Source organism: Piliocolobus tephrosceles, chromosome 2 (assembly GCF_002776525.5).
Source record: "Piliocolobus tephrosceles isolate RC106 chromosome 2, ASM277652v3, whole genome shotgun sequence".
Classification (NCBI taxonomy): domain Eukaryota; kingdom Metazoa; phylum Chordata; class Mammalia; order Primates; family Cercopithecidae; genus Piliocolobus; species Piliocolobus tephrosceles.
Window position 1 is genome coordinate 41,306,040 of NC_045435.1, and position 19,101 is coordinate 41,325,140.

Here is a 19,101-nt window from a genome sequence, read left to right on the forward strand (position 1 = left end):
AATTTAACTAATTAAGCTCTTCCAGCAACTGTGTCGCTGGACGGGGAAGTATCAGGAATCAGGGACCCTGAGTGGACTCTGTCATTCCTTCACTGACAGTTTGATGGGCCAAAGGCCAGCAATCTCCCTCCATATGTGGGCCATCTCTGCAGGGTGGTACATGGCCAGGAAAAAAAAATCACCATTTCCTTCCTGGAGATGCGTCAAATATTTAGCAAGCTGCAAGGCCTGGGCTCCAGGTGATCAGTATGAACATCACATTGGCCCTGAGCAAAGAGTGGGCCCCAGGGTTAACCCTTTAGGTGCTGGATCATTGGGCCGTCTGAAGGTTCCTGGGGAGGGACTAGGGTGCCAGAGGGTAGCGGGGAGTGACAATTTTGCAACAGAAGATTTTAACATGCTCAGAAGTAATAAGGCCAGATGAGTGGATGCCAACCAAATGCTGACCCTCCCACAACCAACATTTTTCTAAAACACTGGACTGTATAAACAGGACTGTGTAGATGCACATCGGGGTGGCCTCCAAAGGGAAAAGCAGAGCTGCTGTTACAGAAAGACACCGTGTCATCGTGCAAAAACAGGCCCCTCTTCTCACCTCAGGGAACAGCTTTAGCATCAAACAGATCTCGCTAAATAATATATTTTTTTTTGTATTTAGTAGAGACAGGGTTTCACCATGTTGGTCAGGCTGGTCTCAAACTCCTGACTTCAGGTAATCCACCTGCCTTGGCCTCCCAAAGTGCTGGGATTACAGGCATGAGCCACCATGCCTGGCCTGGTTTTTTAATAGCAAGAATATAAAAGAACACATAGAAAATGTGCTGGGCGATGTCTGTGTGAAGAGGAGCTTCCAACCTCATGAAGCTGCTCTAAGACACACCCGCTCACCTGATCCAGGAACAGCCCACACCAATTGTAGGTAAAGCCTATGGGGGTTAGGGGGAGGCGGGGTTGGCAAACTCACCCTACAAACATCTATAAAGCAGTGAAGATCTATAAGGTCACATACTGGACTCCGAAAGGCTTACCTGGGTCCAGGTGGGTGAAAGAACCCACCACAAAGTCCAGTGTGGACACGGCCAGCAGGAACAGCAACAGCAGCTGGAGGCGGATTATCCATTTGACACCCGCGAGGTTAATGCCCAGCAAGGCCAGAAGCACCGCAACTGAAATTCCTCGCACAGCCCAGATATTCCTGAGGCCCAGCAAATCTGAGATGGATTCAGCAAAGCCGGTGATGTACATGGCACCTGCAACACACTGACATGCGATTCCAGGTAGAAGAGTCAGCAGGACAGAAAGGCATGGGCCCACAGGCAGAACCGCCCGGCGCTGAGATCCCTGCACCCCCATTGGACGTACTCACTGGCACCAAGGCTCAGCGCCTGGGACCAGCACAGGGTTAAAGCAGCCCTTCCCACCTGTGAACTTGCCTCAGGCCCCATTTCTGCTTGTCTACATCTCAACTAAAGAATGAAGGAGGAACCCAAGCTGAGAGCGGGCTGTCAGTGGTAACAAAGATGAAAAGACTATGGGAGGAAGAAGATGGGACACTGGGCCAAAGAGGCCTCCAGATTTCTCGGTCCGAGTTATTCAAGTACTAAATATAGAACAAGAACACACAGGAGGTCCCATCTACAGAGCCTTAAAAGGGCACTGCAGTAAACCAGATTTTTCTTCATTTCTCTGTAGGTCAGTATTATTTTTAAAATTATCTAAAACTTAGCAATAGAAAAAAAAGTGAGTGGCACATCTTTTTCAATGTCATGTGACAAAGGCTACTCAAGGACTATCTAGGTGAATATACTTCATTGTACTCACTATTTGCTGTTGATTAAATATGCCCCAGATATAATAAAGTTACATGTTACCTTATGGATTTTTTACCAGTACAGATGTAAATAACTTCTGTCCAGTGGAACATATAACCCAAAAGATTAGGATGTGTTGTCCTGTAAGACATTAGCTGGTTTTCTATCTAACCCATCAATCTTATCCTAACATTTATTTATTCAACTGCCTAACTATGAATTTACAAATTTGACCTCTATCCACCCAGCATCCTTCGCAACTGCTCTTTAACATTTTACTGGCTCCTCTATTAATTCATAAATTAAATAAAATCCCTGGTCCAGGTGAGGCTTCCTATGAATATTTGTTATATAATCTTTTTAAAAAAACAAAAATGAGGCCGGGCACGGTGGCTCAAGCCTGTAATCCCAGCACTTTGGGAGGCCGAGACGGGCGGATCACGAGGTCAGGAGATCGAGACCATCCTGGCTAACACTGTGAAACCCCGTCTCTACTAAAAACTACAAAAAACTAGCCGGGCGAGGTGGCAGGCGCCTGTAGTCCCAGCTACTCGGGAGGCTGAGGCAGGAGAATGGCGTAAACCCGGGAGGCGGAGCTTGCAGTGAGCTGAGATCCGGCCACTGCCACTGCACTCCAGCCCGGGAGGCAGAGTGAGACTCCGTCTCAAAAAAAAAAAGAAATGAAATCCTTGGCACATGTTTTTCTTATATTTGCCTGAGTGTCATGAGTTTGTCTTTTGGGAAATACTTGAAAGATCATTTCAAATTAAATTGTTGAAAATAACATCAGCCTCACTTTTCCTAATTCCTCAGCCTCAGCCTCCTTCTCTCCTCGGGCTTGTCCTCCACTGTCCCCAGGGCCAGCTGGTCACTCTTATCACTGTAGCCCTGCCCTTGCCATTCTCTGGCAACAAATTCTATTAGGGCCTCATTCATTCAAGTCCCTCCTTTTCCATGACTTCCTCAACCTCCTTTTCTGAATAAATAGTAAACTAACTGCTAGGGCCATACAATTAATTATCTGGTTCCATATTTTATTATCATGTCATGCACATAAGTTTGTCTGCCCACCCTACCACCAAGAATGCAAATATCTTAAAAAATTGTTTATGGTGATTGTACCTCTTCAAGTACTTGCATTTGCTAAGTACGTTGCAAGCATTCGATAAATATTTTGTGATATGCTGATCATATGAAAGGTGCTCTGGGAAGCAGGCTCCATGAGTTCCAGCACTTTCATGTAAAGGCAAGAGAGTAATATAACTTCTGGATTTGAGAGGAGCTTGTGAACAAGGCCCCATTCTTCAGTGAGATCAGCTCACTTTGCAACTAGGCACATGTCATATTTGTCAGCATCCCCCAAATTTACACACTTAGCTTAACAGTTATTCCAGCATCCCATAATGACAAACATTTCTGTCCATATTAGGGTGAGGTGGAAATTCCAAGAAATGTGAAGGAAATACAATCATTTCTGAGAGAGAGAGAGAGAGAGAGAGACTAATGTTTTCCTGCATTCATCTCAGAACTCAGACTTCCTCAGTACTAAACACCAAGAGTGTGATGTGTGATAGTGAGGTTATTTCATCAGTATTTGGCCAGGTCAACAGGACTCTTCATGGTCAAAATTATCTGAGCAAAAGAAAGAAAAGAAAAGAAAAGAAATGACAAAAATGTAGCAATGAATACCATTTATATGGGCACCATTTTCCCAGGTACCTGATGTCTCTGACATGCAGAGGATGATGCCATGGGACCATTTGCATCTGAAGCTTCCAAACTGATTTTTTTTTTTTCCCTAGCAGTAGAACAATTTGCTCATGCAAAGTGAGCCAAGCTGTAAATGCTGCCTTTTGTTCCCAGTAACTCCAGTGGATCTCATCTTTCTGGTTTGTATCTAAAATTGCTTTTTAGCCCAAAGATGCCAGCAACAGGGAATGGGGCAGGGTAGGGGGCAGGGGAAGCTCCTCAGGAGGCTTGTAAGGGCATGGTGGTTAGGAGCATGAACTGCGAAGCCAAAATATCTAAGGCCAAATCCTAGCTGACTTGGGAAAGTGATTTAACCTCTTCATGAAATACAGATAATGATAGTAACCTTCAGAAGGTTACTGTGAGAACTAAATGAGATGATTTATGTAAAGTCCTAGAACAATATCTGACTGATAGAGTTGTAGAAACAATAGCTATCACCTGCAATCCCAGCACTTTGGGAGACCAAGGTGAGCAGATCACATAAGGCCAGAAGTTTGAGACTAGCCCGGGCAACGTGGTGAAACTCCATCTCTACTAAAACTAAAAATAAGCCGGGCGCAGTGGTGCGCACCTGTAGTCCCAGCTACTTAGGAGGCTGAGGCAGGAAAATCGCTTGAACCCAGGAGACAGAGGTTGCAGAAAGCCGAGATCACGCCACTGCACTCCAGCCTGGGCATAAAATAATAATAATAATAATAATAATAGCTACTGTCATTATCATTATGACTTTGTTATTAATCACTGCTGAAGAAGAGGAAACAGTAGCTAGATGTGAATATCATAAGATACTTTGTTGATGCTAAATAGATGATGGTACCATCACTGGAAATTTGCAATATAAGTTGTAAATAAGGATGCTTGAAACCAAAGAGACTTAATTTAAGGAAAGCAATAACAGCCCAAAATTAAACCATCTTCTCAAAATGAGTCTGGGGGTAGAAATGAATGAGGGACCAGAAAAACAATAGAGAAAATCAGCAAACCAATAATTAGTTCTTTGTAGACACACCTTTATCTAGACTGATCAAGAAAAAAGAAGGAGATGATTATTTAAATTAGGAATGAAAGGGGAGACATTACCACCAACCTTACAAAAATAAAAAGGATTATAAGAAAATCCATAGACAATTAATATGCCAATGCATTAGATAACCTACATGAAGTGAACAAACTCGTGGCCAGGTGTGGTGGCTTACGCCTGTAATCCTAGCACTTTGGGAGGTTGAGGTGGGCAGATTACCTCAGATCGGGAGTTCGAGACCAGCCTGACCAACATGGAGAAACCCCGTCTCTACTGAAAATACAAAATTAGCCAGGCATGGTAGCGCATGCCTGTAATCCCAGCTACTCGGGAGGCTGAGGCAGGAGAATTGCTTGAACCCGGGAGGCAGAGATTGTGGTAAGCTGAGATCACACCATTGCACTCCAGCCTGGGAGGCAAGAGCAAAACTCTGTCTCAAACAAAACAAAACAAAACAAAACAAAAAAACTCCCAGATTAAAAAAAAAAGAAAGAAAAGAAATAGACAAAATCCTAGAAAGATACAAACTATCAAAACTGAATCAAGAAGAAGTAGAAAATCAGAATATGCCTATATAAGTAAAGAGATTCCATTAGTAACCAAAAAACTTTCTATCCAAAAAAAACCCAGGACCAGATGGCTTCATGGCAAAATTCTACCATATGTTTAAAGAATTAACACCAACCCTTCACAAACTCCTCCAAAAAACAGAGAAGGAGGCAACACCTTCCAACTCACTCTATGAGGCCAGAATTAGCCTGACACCAAAACCAGACAAAGAATCAGAAGGAAACTACAGACCAGTACCCCTCATGAATATATACACAAAAATCCTCCACAAAATGTTAACAAACCAAATTCAGCAATTTATAAAAAGGATTACACAGTAACCACACCCTGATCAGGGACTCCCGGCCTGCGTCAGCTAAAAGCACAGGCACTCCAGAGACAGTGACCAGGGGGACTCTAATGTTTGGGACCAAGGCCCACGTGGAAAGGTGGCAAAACAGCTGGGATGCTGGTGCAACGGCGTCTCAGGCTGTGGCTGCCAGTGCTTAGAAAACATCTTATTCGTGAACATCTTTTTTCCAAATCAGCCCACATAAGGAGGACTCTCAGGAGCCCAGCTCCCTCTCTTTGTCCGGGGGTGTTCATGCCGGTACCCACCCATGGCATCTGCTTCTAGAGGCTCACTTGGTGTCTGCACCGAGAGGGGGAAAGCAGGACTTTGCCTACCTTGCAGCCTGGTTGGCTATAAAATAGCAGAGAAGTAAAAAAAAAAAAAAAAAAAAATATATATATATATACACACACACATACACACACACACACCCCAAATCCCCAGGGTAATAAAGTAAAATGACCATTTATTACTCCCCTCTCCAACTACTTACTTAAAGACCTTTCTGCAGTCAAGGCAAGTGCTTTTTAAGAGTGCAGAGGCCATCCATTTGCCTTCCCTGCACTGTCCTAGACACACACGCACCCCCACCACCCACACATGCACACACGTGGCTCTGTGCTGTTCGAGAATCAGATATATTTATGCTGAAGCACCCTGCTCCTGCTGCCTAAAAATAAAAGAAACAAAACCGATGCTTTCTCTGGGGAGATTCTTGCACACTCTTACTTAGACAAATTCCTCTCTTTAAACTGTTTTTTCAACCGCCCACCACCATTTGCACTCTCATAAAAGCCTTTTTCAATCCAAGAAATGCTGACAAAGAACTGCTTCTTAATGTCTGTACTTTGTTCCCTCAGCATGAAGTCACCATGCCTGTGTTTTAGCTAAAAAAGCCTTAGGATTTCCCCCTACTCGCTTGTTTTCGGAGTGCCTTCGTCCATTCTGATGAAGCAGGCTCCTCGTTAACGTTCTCCCTCTCAGACCAGGCGTCCACACAAGGGGCTGCCGGCCTCCCTGTGAAGGCCACCCAAGCTATCAAATGCTGTCGGGGAGCTCCAGCTCATTTGATTAGTGTCTGCTTCTAGGAAAGCCTTTTGGCACAGGCAAAATACCTGCTTTCAGTAAAAAAGCACCCCAGGGCCCAGGCCACCTGGCTGCCACCTGGGCTTCAGCCGCTGTCATGCATGCTGGTCCCCAGATTGAACAGCAAGAATGTGCTGGCCAGGCCCTGCCCTGCTGGTCACAGCAGGCATCCAAGAGGCGGCAGTGGCAGAGGGAAAGGAGTGCTGGACGAAGGGGTCAGGCCCCGGATGGTGACTTGGCTCTCTGCTGAGATCCCCTCAGAGCCCCAGCCTGCTCGTCTGTCACATGGGGCAATCGTCCCCACCCTCGCCTCTCACCAGGTCAAGTGAGGAAATGGACAAGAAAGTGGCAGAGGGCCAGGAGGGGGGAGCGTCCCGGGCGCAGGTCTCACCTGGCCAAACACATAGAGTAGCCCGATGGTGCCTCCTGTCTGCCCACCCAGGACCGAGGAGATCATGGAGTAGACGCCACCGCTGCCGATGCTGCTGCGCTCCCCGACACCAATGCCAGACAGCACTGTGACGAGGGCCACCAGGACGACGAAGGACACCAGGAACATGCCCAGGAGCACTCCCGTGTTTCCCTGCAGCAGAATAGCAAGGAGTGAGACTGGGTTAGGCGAGGAGGCCCTGCCAGCTCCCTGCTGGGAGGACTGACCACTCCCCCTCCTCCCACAGCATTGGAATGGGGGCCGGGGGTGGGGGCACAGAGTCAGGACGACTAAAAAGGACAAAGCAAGCACCACAAGAGCCAAGGCCAGGAAGCAGTTCTAACTGAAGGGAAGCATCCTGGCTGCAAATTCTTGAATGACTCTCGCACTTGTAGGGTACAGTCAGAGCTGCCGATGCCCTCACGAGGTGCCTCCTAATCTCACTTTGTGCCTAACATGCAGCGGCAAGTTCTCTCCCCACTATGCTGACTCCCTGCCTGGAAGGCCTCTCCTGCTCATTCTCTCTTTGTCAGGTTAACTGCAGCATATCCTTTAGGATTTCTGTGTTTAGGATTTCTCACCAGGAAGCTGGCCCTGTAACCCTTTCTCTGGGCTCCTCCAGTGCCGGGGCTTAGTGCTTTTCACAGGACTTGCCAAACTGAGTCTGTTTCCAAGCCGGTTTTGACGTCTAGGCTGTGAGCTCCAGGTGAGGATGGCATGGTTTAGATGTCTGGATTTGGATCCCCTCCAAATCTCATGTCGAAATGTGATCCCCATTGTTGGAGGTGGGGCCTGGTGGGATGTGTTTGGGTCATGGGGGTGGACCCCTTGTGAATGGCTTGCTGTCCTCCCACAGTAATGGGGGAGTTCCCACTCTGTTCATTCGCAGGAGAGCTGGTTGTTTAAAGGAGGCTGGCACCTCTCTTGCCTTCTGTCTGGCTATGTGGCACGCCTGCTCCCTCATCACCTTCCCCCATGAGTGAAAGCTTTCTGAGGCTTCACCAGATGTGGATGCTGGTGCCATGCTTCTTGTACAGTCTGCAGAACTGTGAGCTAAATAAACTTCTTTTCTTTATAAATTAGCCTCAGGTATTCCTTTATAGCAATGCAACATGGACTAATACAGAGCAGGATCATGTTTTCTTCCCCTTCATATCCTCAGTGCTTAGCATAACCTCCACAAAATAGGTGTTCATTAAATGCTTGTTGAGCGAATAAACAAACACATGCACACCTGGAGATGAACACATGTAGATAGACATGTAGCAGTGTGAAAAGCAAGAGTTCCTGAGAGGAAATGGACACAGCACATCTAAGAAGGAGCTGCAATGTCACATGTTTTGCAATAGAAAGCAAGGAAGACTCCTGATAGTCAAGACTCCACGTGTTGCAGGTGCTGGAGAGAGAACTAGGAGTGGGCAGAGCCAGTTCAAGAGCTGAGTGACCTAACATGAGCTGGAAAATTGCCCTGGAAGTCAGTTGTACTCTGTTCCAGTGTTCATAATATAATGCTCAGGGGCTCCACTGCTGGTCTGAGACCCACCCTGGCTGTGGTTAAGGCTGAACCCTGAGCTGAGAATCTGAGTGTGGCATAGAATGAGAGCTCAGGAAGATCTGACCTTGCCCAGACTTCTTATGGGGGCTAAGAATCCTGTACATCCCACTATAAAGGAGTTTAAATCTCCTAAAATTTGCCCATGTAATGGTTAATTTTATATGTCAACTTGGCTAGACTATGGCAACTAACTGTTTAGTCAAACACTAGTCTAAATGTTGCTGTAAAGGTGATTTTCAGATGTGATTAATATTTACTATCAGTTGACCTTAATTAAGTAAAGGAGATTACCCTCCATAGTATGGGTGGGCCTCATCTAATCAGTTGAAGGCCTTACAAGTGAAGACTGGTTTCCTAAAGAAGAATGAATTCTGCCTCCAGGCTGCAACACAGAAATTCTTCCTGCATTTCCAGCCTTCAGACTCAAGACTGCAGCATCAATCCTTACCTGCTAATATATACCTGATATACTTACATCTCCTGTTGGCATTGGCCTGTTTCTCTGGAGAATCCTGACTAGTAGATTCTACACCTTGAATGGCCTCCTCTCTTTCACCCATCTAGTCCAGCTCACCCTTCAAAGCCTGGCTCAACCGCATCTCCTCCAGGAAGCCTTCCTGGACACCTCAGTGACTGCAGCACTCACAGCCTGTTCCACCCCAAGGGACTTAATGCTGTTTTGAGAACTCTCCTAATGTGATATCTACCCATCATGGCTGTTAGCTCATGAGGCAGGGCGGGGAGAAGAGAAGGGGATGAGGCCCCAGGCCATGTCTTGTCTTTTGTAATCCCATTGGCACTAAGGAGTGCTTGGCCCACAGCAGGCGCTCAGCCATGTTTAGATGGTGACTGGCTTGCCTTTTGTTCTGCGCACCTGTGTGGTCTACTGAAGTCCCACTGCATGAGATGGCACTGTGTGTGGGACTGAGAACACCTGCTCCAGGCACACATCTGTTTGGAAGGTCCTAGGATGCTTTTGCATAAGACTTAAAGAAGAGGCCTTTTGTTCCTTCTACAGAGGGAGATGAACTGACCCCCAGGATCTCACACAGCAGAGTGCGTCCTAGGCGATCCATCCCTAGAGGTAGGCGGCCCACACCTATGACCAAGCATCCTCATGCACAGTCTTACCCACAGGGTTGTGGTACAGTGGGGGAAGGCAACCATGTGGGCGGGCCCAAGATGAAGTGAAGAATACCAGGAAAACTACAGAGGGCCACAAGCTGGAGGTAAAATTGCCATCAATGATCTCTCCGACCCATAAGGAGTCCCGCCCATGATGAGCCCTGACTTCTGTGCTCCTATTCCACAGTTAAATCTGCGGCGTGAGGTTTCCATCGCAACTCCAGAATCCTATGTTCGCAGGATGCTCATTTAACAAGCAATGCCAGCTATTCACTGTGCTTGCTTCTGTTTCATGTTTCAGGAGTATCTGTGCTTCAGGAATCTGTGGCCTGCACTATAGAATGCCAGAGGGGCAGAGCTTTCCTGTCTCAGGCCCGTGAGAGGCTCCAGGCCACTGGCTCAGTACTCACCACCAGCCAGCCTGTCCTCAGGAAGAGCACAACCCCAAAGATGTTGATCATGCAGGATGTGAACACACCATCCCAGGTCCCAAACAGCACAGGCTCCCACACGAACAGCTGGCTCTTCCACCAGGGCTGGGGCTGGGCCAGGGCCTCCTGCAAGCAGAACACACAGAAATCAGCTGAGGGGAGGGCCAGGGATGGCATGGGGAGGGAGTGAGAGTGGAACAGGAGGAGGGAGGTAGGAGAACTCAGCTTAAAAACAATCCTGTCTTATTGTGCCAGGGCAAGTGTGTGTGTATACACACAGGCATGTGCGCGCGCGCGCACACACACACACACACACACACACACACACATATCCTGAAGCATACCTCTACAAAAGGGTCACTGTTCTCTCATAACAACAGTGATTCCCATACCCACATGTAGCAGAGACTCATTGTTCACAAACCTAGTCCTTTCCCTCTAGTCATCACTCAAGTAGCCAGGGAGTCAGGTAGACTCCCAGCCTCTTTGCAGCTAGATGTGGCTGTGTGACTGAGTTCCAGCCCATGGAATGCAGGCAGAAGCACTAGATGATGCTTCTAAGTGAGTGTGAGATTCTGGGTTTCACCTCCTGAGACCCATGAGCCCTCTTCATCCTCCAGTCCCAGCAGGGACAGCAGCTTCCGGCAGTTACTAACCTATGGCCAACCTTACTGGGCGCTCTTTGCTCCTTCAGCCCTTTTAACACCTCTGCAATCAGCCCTGCGGATGAGATTCCCTGTTTAAAATGACTGGAGTTATTTCTGTTTTCCTAACTGAGCACTGATACCAGTGATCTCTGCTGATAACCCAGGATTCTACGGCATTATTGGACAATTGTTTGGAATCAGAGGCGAATAACGCATCAACAGATTCCTTGCTCGTTTTTCCAATTCACAAATAACAAAGGCACTTATAAACACTCAAATGGAAACCCTTTACTAAAAAAACCATAACTTTGTGGATATACTAAAATGATCTTAAAGAAAACCAGTAGCAACTCACACTGTGAATGCTCTTATGTAGGTCTGGCAATTAATCTAAACTCAGGCATGAACAGAGTCTTCCAGTGACCGCAAACGACTACAGGAGTGATTACTGTTCTCAGCTGGGTTGGGTGGGTGGGGAGAGGGAGGCATCCAAAGCTAGGAGTCACCATGTGCAATGATTCTGGACCTGGTGAGCAAATGTTATCCATAAACACAATAAAAAGGCAGAAAAATCAAGAGTTTAGGGGAAAATCTAAGATCCAGAGTCCACAGGGCATGGCTGCTGACTGGTTGAGAACAATGGGTGCGCCCAGGATCTAGGACCAAAGGCTGAGGCCAATGGCACATGCTCAAAACCAAAAGGGAGGATCCCAGCTCCTCTTCCACCTCCTGTATCACACACACATCCACAGATCAAGAAGAGGCCCCCAGAAATACTCAGGGATCTCAATTCGCCACATAGGACTGATGGATCCGGGGACCCCTTGTGTCCCCATCAGTCTCCAACTCTGTAAGCTTCATTTATGCATGTACAAGACTGGTTGCCTGTCCTTCGCAAACCACAGATGAGCAATCTCCTGAAAGTCAATAAATGTCAGAACAGTCCTCGGGGTTCGGAACAAAGACTCTGCCAATCTAGGCTTGCCCTTGAGCAAATGGTACCAAAGGACCTGTCTGGGGAATGCAGGATTGTTTCCCAGGATCCTAATCTCGAAATTCAGGATAGGTCCCAACTTCCTGTCTCTGCTTGTGTTCCACTTCCTATCGTGTCTTGTTACAGGCCTACCGTTCCTCAGTAATAACAGTGACTCTCAGCAACAGAAAGACTAATATTATAGAGAGTACCGTCAGCTTCCACAGGAGCCCTCTGCTCTGCTCCTCACAGCAGCCCCGTGAGGCAGGCAGGGAGGGGGCCCCGCTGAGGGCTGAGGAGACGGAGGCTGAGAGAAGAAACCTGACGGCCCAATCTCACAGCTAGGGCTTCTCACACCCAGGGCTTCCCCTAGCACTCGCAAGATCTGTGATTTTCCCTGTACCACACTCAGCTAAACATTACTTGCCCTTTTTGCCCCTAAATTTAAATCTTTCAGGTTTCAAATTCTAACACTCTGGACTTTGCATAACAGCAAATACATCTGCCCTACCCATGAATGCCTTTGTGATGATAGAAACCTTATTCCTCTTTCATGCGCGCCTTCATTTTCCCACTCTGAAGGCTGGTTTGCATATGTGTTTGTTTACCTGCTGGTATATGAAATGCCTTTCATTTCCTTGATCTTACTGGACTAGTGAATCAGCCTCAAGGGTAGAAACTTAGAGCAGGTAGAAACTTCGGAAAACCCTTTACCCAGAGAATGAAAATATAACTGATTTAAAATGGGTTTGGTGACTGAGCCCTGGCAGCTTGTTTCAGGATATTTAGGGGTGTGTTCCTACCTTTTCTCACCGTGTGGCAAAAATCTATAACTAAGTCTTCCCACAGTCTGCTCATCAGAGATTGGGTGGGAAGAGCGTAGGTTTGACCGCAAGGGAGTAACCCTGATGTTCTTGGAGAAAGAGAGAGACACTACGGAAGCCCAGCAAGAGAGAGAGAAAGAAGGAAAAAGAAGAAACCAAAACAGACAGAAAGGGAAAGAGGATGAGATGGAAAGTCCCAGAATAAAATGCCAAATAGATCCCCGGAGGGATATTTCCCAGATGCCACGCTGCCTCCCAGGCATCCACACAGAAGTAGCAACTTGGGGCTGGGCGCAGTGGCTCATGCCTGTAATCCTAGCACTTTGGGAGGCAGAGATCACTTGAGGTCAGGAGTTCGAGACCAGCCTGGTTAACATGGTGAAACCCCGTCTCTGCTAAAAATTACAAAAATTAGCCAGGCGTGGTGGTACGTGCCTATAGTCCCAGCTACTCTGGAGGCTGAGGCACGAGAATCACTTGAACCCAGGAGGCTGAGGTTGCCGTGAGCCAAGATTGCACCACTACACTCCAGGCTGGGTGACAGAGTGAGACCCTGTCTCAAAAAAAGAAGTAGCAGCTTGTGTGTCTTCTCCACTCTTCTCACAGGTCTCTTGTCCAGCCTCGCCACATTCATGACGCCATTCAGACTTTAGCTAGTGCCCAGAGCTCGCCTCTTGGGAGAGGACTGGCTGGAGAACTCAAAGCGGCTCCCTTGCGTCATGAGAGCTCTGGCTCTGTCCTGCGTGCTCTCCCGTTCTCTTCAGCTCCTGTTCTGACAGGCTGAGGGGCAGGGCCACGGTCTGCAGTACGGGCAGACATGCAATAGGAGGACAGAACGTCAGCTCCCCTTGACATACACACAAAGTACTGGATTCTCTTGAGTCTGCATCCCCAACTCCTTCCCCTAAGGCAGAAGGAAGGAACATCTCACCCCAACAGACCCTCCCGCAAAGTCCACGCTAAGATTCTCTGAGTGCCACCGCCCAGTCTTTTCTGTCGCCCAGGGGAGGAGGGGATGGAAGGGCTGGGGTGATGGTTGCTGAAGGTTAGGCCAGTTCTAGGCTCTCTTGTGAAACACCAGGAGAGAGGTCTGGTCCCAACCATGCGTTACTCTCTTTAGGACCTAGTGTCCCAGATTTGGGCCCCAGTCATCAATTCCAGCATAACATGAATCCCATTCAATATCCTATTACATAAACATAATGGGCTGGGGAAATGGAATGTCCCCTATACTCACCATTGGGTCTATTGCAAAGTAGAGATAGAGGATGAGGGGGATAAGAAAAGCAAGGGGCAAATCGGTCCCTCAGAAAGGGCAGCATAAAACATGCCTGAGGGCAAGAGTCCTCTCCTCCCTGAAGACCCTCAGCCTGGCAGGGCCAGCTTGACAGGTTCCAGGGGTGCGGCGACTTGGCGCCTGGCCCAGGATGATCCCTCCGCCATGCTCCTCATTGCTAGGGTCTTCCTACCCAAGCACCCAGGACAAGAAGCCAGACTCCTGTCCATCTGGGCCCGGGGGCCTGCGCCCCATGCTGGAATAACCATGACTGCCTGGTGGGTGTTTTTAGTTCAGAAGGGGAAGTCGTTCTCCTGTGAATAATCTCCATACTTGAGCAAGGTGGGGAGCAGGTTGAGGGGGGAGAGGGGGTTGTCTAGAAAGGTGGGGAAGTTGCACCTGAGTGGGAAGTATCTCAATCCTGCATCCAGCAAGCAGAGCTGAGTAAGAGGCTGGAAAGTTCTGCCAGAGGCAGTGACACGAGCTCAGCCCCAGAAGCCTTTTGCCTCAGTCACCAGCTAAGTCTTCATGAACGCGTTTGAAATGTGAGATGACACCTTTTCTCCCTTCTGGGAGCTGGAGGAAAAGCAATCAGTTGAGAAATTCTGCTTCTGTCCATGCAGGTCAGGGGTAGGTCAGAGCAAGACCTGGCCTGCCCCTTTCTCTCAAAGTGCACCTGCAGAGACTGGTTCCACCTGGATTACACACACATGCAAACCAGCAGATGGCTTCCTCAAAGTTAATTACTGGATTATTAATTAAGCATCAGAGAATATGCCCAAGCTGCTGCTGAACTGCAATCCAATGGGCAGACTGAGGAGCCTCATTCCTTTCCCCTGCCTCTGAACCGGCCCCATGTGCTGGACCACAGGGATTGAGAGCTGGGCCGGGCGCCAGCATGGCCGTGGGCTCCATGGGCTACAGCCCATATGTGCAGCTACATGCCTGCCTCGGGGGGGTTTGTAAAGTTTAGATGAGATGATAGTTGTGAAAGCTTGTGTAAACACAAAACACAACAGAGGATTTTAAATACATACGAGGATTTCTTCAGGGAAGTTGGAAGGAAGACAAAGAAGTCTTTTGATTGTATTTGCTATTTTCTCCAGCTAACTTGTCTTCATGTTTAAAGTGGAATCCTTGCTCTACAGCTCAGCCCTGAAAGCTGCATCTCTAACCCCTGCGCAGCCCAGGCATTCTGAGTAAAAGAGAGCCCATCCCTTCTGTTTTGTAGTGGGAGCTCCAGAATGGACCTCCAGTGAGTGCTCTGCCAGGCAACTGATGCTGGAAATGGAAATGGCTCTGCAGCCAAGGAAGCAAGGATCCAGTTGGAGCCATCAAAGTCTTATTTCCTTGGTCTGTATAGATTTAGTCATTCCTAGGAATGTGTGGTCTTCGTGGCTGTGTCGGTCTCTTCTACCACCGAGCTGGTACGAAAGCTGTGGTCAAAATCTAGTCGTTCCCACAGACTCAATCTGTTTTTTTTTTTTCTCCCCATACCTGTGCATCTTCACACTTGTTCAAGGCTGGGATTCTCACAAGCGCATGACCTGGTCACACATGGCTCAGCATCCGAAGTGGCAAGACCATCAGATGCTGTGAAAACATTGATGCCGAAGTTCTGCCTCCCAGAACCACACAGCAGCCTCAGAACTCAGAGCCTAGAGATGAGCTCTGGACACCTGATGTCATCTGGCAAACAACAAAACGCCATGGCACCCATGCCAAAGCCACCTAAACAAGGGCTTCCTCTGCCCTTCCCAACCTCCTTGGCAAAAGGGCAGAGCTTTTCCTGCTGTACTCGGGCTGCCGCAAGGAAGTCTACCTGGATTTAACACAAGGAGGAGCAACATAGACCCTAATGCCCCCTCCCCCTAATAACAGGTGAACCACTGAAACATCAGCTGCAAAAAGGTTATTCTTCCAGGTGCTTCAGTGGATCAGCCAATATTCTATCCATTTAAGAATTCATATGTAGTGAGGAGACCCATCCCTATAGTTAAAATTTTGGGGATCATGTTAATATTTTACATACTCAACATCAAATATAATTAAATCAACAAAGATGAGAGTTCAAAATCTAAATAGAATGCAAAAGAGAAACAAATTATCCTAGCTGTATTTCAAATGAATGCCATAACCATACTTAAAGTGGAACAAGAACTAACCGGAGTAACTTATGAACATAGTACTTTGACTATGTATCACAGTCTAAAATAAAAACAACTGCAATTAATATTAAATGCCGGATCGAAAATTTGAGTATTTGTAGGAGTATGAATTACCAATTCTAAATCTGCTTTCTGTGAATTGTAAGCGAATAACAAAATATATTGAATAGGAGTCAAGTTTCTCACGGTTGGAGAAGGAATCCCAACTAAGGAAAGAGGAGAAGAATAACCCCCATAGTGATGAATTGGAGTTAGACGTATTAGTATGAATTTATGGTTTTTAATATACAGAGACCCAGATAGATCAATGTACATATTTATATTTACATTCCTTCCCTCTGCCCACTTAAAGTGTCTGTAAGGCCAGGCACAGTGGCTCACACATGTAATCCCAGCACTTTGGGAGACAGAGGCTGGAGAATTGCTTGAGGCCAGGTGTTTAAGACTAGCCTGAGCAACATAGTGAGACCACACTGCTACAAAAAAATAGAAAAATTAGCCAGGTGTGGTGGTGCGTGCCTGTAGTCCTAGCTACATAGGAGGCTGAGGCAAGAGGATTGCCTGAGCCTAGGAATTCAAGGTCACAGTGAGCTACAATCATGTTCCTGTACTCCAGCCTGGGCTACAGAGGAGATCTTGTCTCAAACAAACAAACAAAAAAAGTGACTATAAGCCAAGACATCCCAGTGGCAATCAACGTACCTAGCACCCAGATCTTGATTTCTAAGAATGATAGAATTTCTATGTAAGAAGGATAGAATTTCTATCTATCTTAGAACGAAGAATTTCTAAGAATGATAGAATGATCTATCATTCTTCACTTTAAGGAGCCAGGGCTCCTTACGGAAGTTACTAATTCAAGGCTAGGACAGAGAACATACAAAATGAGTCTGGAATATCCTTGCCAGAAAGTAGGGAAGTGCTGAAAAGAAAAAAATGACAAGGCTGTGTCAAAAGGACACAAGAGCCCACTTGAAGGGGCTCCCACTAGCCAAATCTGGCACAATTTGGTCCTGAAAGTAAATAATAGCAATAGAATTTCAAGGAGTAGAATAAGAATCTAAGTTCATATGGACATAAATAAATAAATTCACTGTTTTTTTTTTTTTTTTTTTTTTTTTCTTTGAGACAGGGTCTTGCTCTGTCACCCAGGCTGGAGTACAGTGGTGTGATCACGGCTCACTGCAGCCTCAACTTCCTAGGCTGAAGCAATCCTCCCGCCTCAGCCTCCTGAGTATCTGGGATTACAGGCGTGTATCACCATGCCTAGCTAATTTTTTTGTATGTTTTGTAGAGACAGAGTTTTGCACTGTTGCCCAGGCTGGTCTCAAACTCCTGGCTCAAGTGATCCTCCTGCCTCAGCCCCGCAAAGTGATGGGATTACAGGTGTGAGCCACCCTACCTGGTCATGACTAATCATAATATATCTATTTCTGCTCATTGTCACTGAGTGGACCTGGAGGCTGAGGGCTGGAAGAGCAACTGGAATTGCTGTAGTCCCAAACATATCCCCTTTCATGTTGATGTGGCCCTGGCCAAGGTATCATTCCCGTGTGGCAGGAAGAAGAGAAAGCCCTTCCTTACAGTGAAAAGACAGCTGATCCATGTGGAAGGAATTAGGGGGTTAGAAATTCACCATTTTGCAGCCATCAGAGCAAGAGCCAGTTCTGCCAAGGATCATCAATGGATGCTAATGCTAGTGAGTGAAGGATTAATGAGGAACAGGGTATTTCTATAGTCTCAAAGCATCCTCTACAAATTACTTATTAACTACAAAGAGAAATTAGTAACTTCTGAGTGGATTAACCTAGTGGACACCACCTTAAATAAATAGCCAAAGTTAACATCACCAACAATGGGACAAATGGAAATCACGTAGCTCCTACTACGATGTTCTGGGAAGAGCACGCCATCACTGCTGTGGTGTTCCTGCCAAAAATAGAAAACCTAAATCCACCTGTGACAGAGCATGCCCCAAACTGAGGGACATCACCCCCAATTCTGCCTATAAAATACAAAAAAACAAAAATAAGAAAACCTAAGGACAGTCTACAAAATAACCAATATGTGTTCTTTAAAAAAAAAAAAAAAAAGACAAGGTCATAAAAGACAAAGAAAGGCCAAGGGACTGCTCCAGATTAAAAGAGACTAAAGAGAGTATCACAACTGGTCAGGTGTGGTGGCTCACGCCTGTAATCCCAGCGCTTTGGGAGGCTGAGGTGGGTGATCACCTGAGATCAGAAGTTCGAAACCAGCCTGGCCAATATGGTAAAACCCCATCTCTACTAAAAATACAAAAATTAGCTGAGTGTGGTGGTGGATGTCTGTAATTCCAGCTACTCGGGAGCCTGAGGCAGAAGCATCGCTTGAACCTGGGAGGCAGAGGTTGCAGTGACCCAAGGTCGCACCACTGAACTCCAGCCTGGGCGAGAAGAGTGAAACTCTGTCTCAAATAAAATAAAATAAAGAGAGAGAAAGTATCACAACTAAGGGTCCGTATGATCCTGGATTGGATCCTGGAAGGAGGTCTGGGGGAGAAGCAGGGGGATGTTAGTGAGATAACTGGCAAAATTTTAATGTAGAGTTATGGATTAGAAAATAGGATTTTGTTTTGTTTTGTTTTTTTGAGATGGAATCTCGCTCTGTCACCCAGGCTGGAGTGCAGTGGCATGATCTCGGCTCACTGCAAGCTCTGCCTCCCAAGTTCATGCCATTTTCCTGCCTCAGCCTCCCAAGTAGCTGGGACTATAGGCACATGCCACCATACCTGGCTAATTTTTTGTACTTTTAGTAGTGATGGGGTTTTACTGTGTTAGCCAGGATGGTCTTGTGCTCCTGACTTCGTGATCTGCCCGCCTTGGCCTCCCAAAGTGCTGGGATTACAGGCTTGAGCCACCTCGCTTGGCAGACAATAGGATTTTTGAATGTTACATGTCCTGATCCTGAAACAGATATTGTGGTTAGGTAAAAGAATATTCTTGCTCTTAGGAAATATACACTGAAGTATTTATGGATAAAAGGACATGATGTCTGCAAATTATTTTTATACGGTTTAGAGAAAATATATACATATGTATAGAGAGAATGGTCTAATGATAAAG

The 19,101-nt window shown here is 46.8% G+C and overlaps 1 protein-coding gene across 1 annotated transcript in view; it reads right to left on the reverse strand.

The window, feature by feature from the left end:
* Positions 1 to 19,101, reverse strand: part of SLC12A8 (solute carrier family 12 member 8) — a 129,475-nt gene that overhangs the window by 96,682 nt on the left and 13,692 nt on the right. The window contains exons 3-5 of the mRNA XM_023215151.2: positions 10,092 to 10,238; positions 6,963 to 7,154; positions 1,029 to 1,260 (exon numbers count right to left, since the gene is read on the reverse strand). Of these exons, the coding sequence (XP_023070919.2) occupies positions 1,029 to 1,260; positions 6,963 to 7,154; positions 10,092 to 10,238 (571 nt within the window). The remainder of the gene's footprint in view (positions 1 to 1,028; positions 1,261 to 6,962; positions 7,155 to 10,091; positions 10,239 to 19,101) is intronic.